The sequence below is a fragment of the Dermacentor silvarum genome, chromosome 1 (assembly GCF_013339745.2).
Source record: "Dermacentor silvarum isolate Dsil-2018 chromosome 1, BIME_Dsil_1.4, whole genome shotgun sequence".
NCBI classification, from domain to species: Eukaryota; Metazoa; Arthropoda; class Arachnida; order Ixodida; family Ixodidae; genus Dermacentor; species Dermacentor silvarum.
The window spans coordinates 47,581,323-47,587,322 of NC_051154.1; the positions used below are offsets into that span (position 1 = coordinate 47,581,323).

At 52.9% G+C, this 6,000-nt stretch overlaps 1 protein-coding gene across 1 annotated transcript in view; it reads right to left on the reverse strand.

Annotated features, from left to right (window-relative positions):
* Positions 1–4,839, reverse strand: part of LOC119462282 (nuclear hormone receptor E75) — a 64,561-nt gene extending 59,722 nt beyond the window's left edge. The window contains exon 1 of the mRNA XM_037723635.2: positions 4,767–4,839. Within this exon, the coding sequence (XP_037579563.1) occupies positions 4,767–4,824 (58 nt within the window). The 5' untranslated portion in view covers positions 4,825–4,839. The remainder of the gene's footprint in view (positions 1–4,766) is intronic.
* Positions 4,840–6,000: the final 1,161 nt, after the last annotated feature.

Genomic DNA, 6,000 nt, shown 5'->3' on the forward strand with positions numbered 1-6,000 from the left:
CGAGACTCTGGGAGCTGTGACGCACCGTTCAAGGCGAAAAAGAAAAGTGCGCGGAAAGGAGGCTCGGCAAAGAGAAGCAAAACCTGCCGGCCTTTACGCGCTGCCCAGAAACGCAGGTTTGCGAGGGCGAAGAAGGGCGCCCGGCACCACGCTGCTGCATTCGAACTCTCCTCTAAAGATAGAGCAGGCAGCGGGGGTGGGAAGGCGAGGGTGCGCCTACCAGCGCTTTCGCCTACGTCTGCCGCCGCGCGCATTGCACCCTTTCTCGTCTCCACCCTCTGCGCTCACGAGTTTGATTGGTCCGCTGCTGAGATGTAAACGGATGCTTTGTTAGGAACACCTGTTGCTTTTCGCAGCCAGTCGGCTCGCTGCACGCGCTAAAGACATGCACTAGCCTCTTGATTCTGGCTCCTCCTTTCTCGTTCCCGGCTTGCGAAAAAGAGAGCGAAAAAAAAAAAAAAAGCCTTCTTAAAGAACAAAAGAAGAAAATGAAGCTTCGCCGTGGTCACGTGACCAATCAAAGATTGCTATGGGGACAACGGAGACAGTGGCTGAGCGCCCTCTGTCCGTTTCGCACCCCGCGCACGACTTTGCAGGCACATACTCGCTTCATTCAGGAACCCAGCGTCTGCAGGCAGGTCGATGTTCACACTTCGCCAGTTCCATTCGATTCCACTCTCACAAAAGCGGCCGCATGAATCAAGGTGGCGTTACGCACGTCGTCTTCCACATCAATGAATAATTCTGCTATGACTGAGGCTTCGTCTTTTGCAATAAGGTTAGTCAAAAGGAAGGCTGCAGCAAGTTGAAGTTAGTACCCCGGGAAGAAGTAATACTTATTCATTGAAGACAAGAAGGTTTCTTTGACTCAGCATCGAGAACTGAGCCAAATTTATTAAACTATTTGTCACACTTAGTAATTCTGTAAGTTCATTCCATCTCATACAGCAGTAGTACGGAGTTCTGAAGGAACGCCCCCACATTGCGTCTTCACTACAATGTTTACACAGGTTGTAACAAAACCAACTTTGAAGTGTCTCAAGTATGTGTGTGATGAGGCCGCACGAGCGCAAGGCCCTTGGTACATGTAAAACCTCTTATCAATATCCCAACTGACACGCAGAACACGCATACAATAGTAAAAATTAATAAGAAAAGGAAACATGCGGGATCGACAGCAGCTGGTCATCGAAACGCGCACGTTTCTCAACCGTTACAGAGTCGGATTTCAGCTGCGCGCTGCTCAATTTGGCAGCATTGAGGCATCCCAACACGGCGGCCTCCGAACAGGAAGCTACGTGGGGCGCAGGCACGCAGCAGCAGCCGCCGGTTCAGCTGGCTCTAACCCGACGGGGCCCAGCTTTGGGCCGAATGCAGCACGGTGCGCAACACCCCAACGCTTCCGCTGAGCCGCGCGACGGTGACGCAAGGATCGGATGGTGGCGGGAGGGGGGGGGGGGGTCTCACTTTCGTTTCGGGGAGCGCGCGCGCGCGCGCACGCGGCGAAGAAAAGCGCGGTTCTCCCTCGGGATGTCGTCACCAGTGACCTAGAATGGGCCGCGCGGGTCGTTCACCCGCCAACCTAGTCACGCGCCGCTCAGCCCTCCTCCCGCGCGCTAAGGTTGTTCCTCCTCTCTGCCCTCGGCAGCGCGCGCCTCTCCCCACCGCCGTCGTTGATACGGGCATCGATTGGGTCCCAGCGCCGCGTCCGCTGCGCACTCTTTGCCCCGCTGCAACTGCTTTTTTCGGGACTTCCTCTCCCCCTTTTCTTTCTGGTCGTTTGCCGCTCTCTCATTGCAGCAACAGGAACACGGTGCCCTCCTCCTCCTTCCAGTACCCCGAACGCCCCCAATGACAAGCGCATAAGTTGCTACTACTGCCTGCACATCGATCGCTCGGACGTGAGTTATCGATCTGCCCATAGAACGGACTTGGTCGCCTGTGGGGCTGCCGCACCCGAACGTGTTAATGAGAATGATACACGCTTAGAAGAACTGGCTTCGATCTCACGTCACTTCGAAGGCCCGAGCAGAGAGAGACACGCAAGTTAACGGACTCAGCTGCACGCGTGAAGAATAAAGAAATGAACTTGCGTCGATAGTTCCAGTGCTGCCCAGTAATGCTCAAATACTCCTCGAGTGCGAATTGTTTAGTGAGCTGAATGCCTTCACTTGTATCAATGAGTGCTCTTCTTAAGTGTTTATGCTAATTAAACGTGTAGTAAAATATTGATCTGTGCTATTCTAAAGATACCACATTTTGTGTGGTTGTCCTGAATGCAGCGTAATTTACTAAATCGATTTACGAACATGTGACCGATATAAATATGTGCTTACAGACGCAAAATTCCGGTGAAATAGATGGGGTAATGAGATATGCGCAGACACTTTCCTGACTCCAGATTCTCAACATAAACTTTGAGAAAAAGTACATTTTCCCTAATTCATTGTATGGCGCCGAGCACCTCCACCATTTTCGCCCTTACGGTTGCCGTTATATCGATATACCGTTACCACACGGGAAAGACTGATGTGCGTCCGGTACTAAAGGCGCATGTCCACCTGCATGTCGCCTGGCTGGCGCGCAACCGTAAGGCACTCGAGGTCGGTCGAAACGCCCTTTCTCCATTTCCCCGCAACTTTTTTCGCGGAAGCCAACTGCGCGCTGGCGAAACTTCGCGCGCGGCGCCGAAAGAGAGCAGGGCGGCCCATCCACAGGAGACCGCGTCCTGCATGACCGTGTTGCGTTCCTGTTTCGTATGCGTCGCGGAAGTGGCCGATCAAAGTCTGCAAGGGTGCCTCGTAAAGGGCAGCGACAAAAAGGGCAGCGCGCGCGCAGCCAGGAACAAGTCCCTCGGTGTATCCGCGGCGGTGGCCCACTCCGCGCTCGCTTGAGCGGTCGCCGGAGAAGGGGGGCCTACCAAAATAGAGGCCAAGCGACCGCTCACAACCGGCGTTGCGTAAGTGTTAGGCGTAGAGCGAGGAGGCGATACACCTCCTTGCTCCAGACCACAAAGATGGCGCTCAGGCTCTTTTTTTTTTTTTCCCTTGCTTCTTTTCTTTTCCTGGTGAAAGTGAAGCCGCGCGCTCTTCCAGGCGGAACTTCCGCGCGAGGAACTGCTCCGTGCAGGCGGGTGCATTGCGCAACCGCCGTCACACCGCGCGTTGTAAAACAAAGCGAGCCGAGGCCCGAACCGCGGTTTGAAACTCCCAGAGTTTGACGCACGACGGCATGCCTCGACGAGGCTCGTAACACGGACAGAGAAGCGCCGCTTGCAAGACGGTCGTGCACATGCGGAAAACACAAAACTTCCGAGCTCGTCAGCCACGGGCCCCACTCACAGCACACTGGCAGAAATGCAACATGCGGCCGTGCAGCGTTACATGAAACAGTCAAGCAATAGTATCGCGTAAACGTTTCAAGGTGCCAAAAGAAACCATGATTCAAATATGTATACATGTGTTGGGTACACACTCTCACAGGGACCCTTTCCACGATGTTTAAATAGAGCACTCTATGTGGCGTTTCATTAGAGTTCAACACCCACACCACGCAATTCAAGTAGTGTTTCGCAAAAATGCTTAAGTCGTTGATATTCTTTGCATTCAACACATCAATGTATGGCGCATATGATGTTAGCATGCACATCTTTTTGTTTTCTTGCTTATTCGCGCAAGGATATATGCTCATGACTAATGAATGATTAGTTTTTCTCCCGCTCAGTTCTACCTAGAAATCTGCTACCTCAAACCTGTCCCACGCATGTACACTCATAAGCTGCACGTTCTTTTTTGTGATCCTATTGCGAGAAAGAACGAAACACGTATGTCACTGTTCTGCGAAAGCTTACCGTACATTGGCCACATGCGAAATTGCGTAACGCGTAGCTTAATAGTGACATTTCAAAAATTATACATCGCTAAGGTAAACCTAAACGAACCTCGCTTTCTAACCTCTACCGTCCAACAATTATGTGAAATGAGATGCACAGCAAGCCCGCCGAAGCGAATGAAGGAGATACCGAAGCATGCGATATATGTATATGATCAGGAAGGGACGTAACGCAAACGAGATCTTCATTCGAATGAAGCACAGCGACATGAACACAAAGCCCAGCATGCGTTCTATAAATCCATTCAAGTGATTGGGGCAGCACCTGCAAACTCGGCATTCATTCCGAAAAAAAGAAAAAAAAACGCGCTTTATTTATGCAGCATAACATCACGCCTTTTGACTTCGAGCAATCAATTGCGAAAGCAAATGGGTATAGATGCAAGCTAGTGTGGGCTTCTCGTCATTGTCAACACTATAACCGAGCTACCTTGCACACTACGCCTACGAAAGCGAAACTCAAACAAACAAGCAGAGCCATCCTCAGACAAAGTATCGAGCACCGACAAATCCATGCAAACGGCTTCACAACATTCAAGCCAACTGCGCCTTCGGCCGGAGAAGCAGCTCTCCCAAATAGTCAAGAGATGAACGCTGGCGAGCTTTCAGGCGTCAACGCACCCACACGGTCTCGAGTACCGGATACCGCCAGATGCGACGCACAAAACTCCCGCACTCATGTTTTCTTCAAGAAACTGAGAAACGCTTCTCCGGCGTAGGCGCAACGTGAACAACACAGGGCGCCGGGTTCCGAAACCCGGCGAGAGCGCACAGCGCGCACACCACCAGCGCGAGCTCCCGGTACTCGGAAGCGCGCGGCGCGCGGTTGTTGCGCGTGCAGTTACGCTGTCGGCGGAAGGGGTTGCGGGACTCACCAATCGCTCCTTCGTGGGGCGGCTCGGACGGCTTGGCTTGTACGAGTCCCTGCACCATGTTGACTGCAGATCACTTGCGTTGGACCCCGGGCCCGTCTCGGCGGCACATGTGCGCGGAGGGCAGGCAAGGCGATCCAGCGCGGCCGCTAAGAATCCGGTCGCGGAAGTCGGCAGCTGCTCGCGGCCGCTCGGAAGTTGGATTGCGGCGGCGCCTCGACCAACTTCGGCGGCGGCGGCCCACCTAGATTCGCGCAGGCAGCGCGCCGGAGCGAGGGAGAGGGCAGGCCGAGGGGAGGGGAGCCCAGGACGTTGACCCGCTGACGTCGGCCGCGGTGGCGCTGCCAGCCCCATTGACATAGTTTTCCCGGGCTCGAGGAAGCGCCCGCGTTCCGGAGGAGCCCCGGCGCGGGCGAGCAAAGCCGAGGAGGAGGGACGCTGGGCTCGGGTCTCCTCCGCGCGCTCCCCGGGCGCGCAATCGGCGCGCTTTCAGCGCTCGGACCTGAGCAAGTGCCCCACACCGTTCCTCCGATTGGCAGCGCTGCGCGGACCAAATGAGAGGGCTAACTCGGTCTGACAGCACGCTGTATAGGATGCGCGGCGCAGCTAGGTCACACGTGGGGCAGTGCAATGGCTTGATTTGTTTACAGTGGGGTGCAGTAGCCCCCGCGCATTCGCGGCAAGATTTTGCACACTCGTTTTCAAATTTTGATAGAGAAAATTCACTTGCGAGTGTGTGCGACTGGCAAAGTAACAGCCGCGCGCACAAGACCATACAAGTAACATACTTTCCCACCATCGTAAGTTTCACCTTTAAATCAAAAGAAGAAGGTGAACCGAGGGGCTCGATTTTGTTAATCATAACCACATAAAGCCAACAGACAATGATACCAAGGAAAACATCGGGGAAATTAAGTGTAGTTGGTTCGGCTCCCGCCGGCAACAAGTTATCTTTTCGTCCACTTTCATTTCCCTTTTCTTTATTATTTTCTACATTCCACTTTCAACTACACTGAATTTCCCCGATGTTTTCTTTGGTATCATTGTCTGTTGGCTTTATGTGGTTACCTTTAAATCAAGTAAAATATACAATCACAGTCATGATTTCACGGCATTAAAAACAGATAAATACAACTGAAAAAAAATGATAAACCTCAATTTCATCGATATATCTTAGCCTATAGAGTCTATCCAATGGTGCACTTTGGTGTTCGTGCATTCAAACACAGGCTGTTCG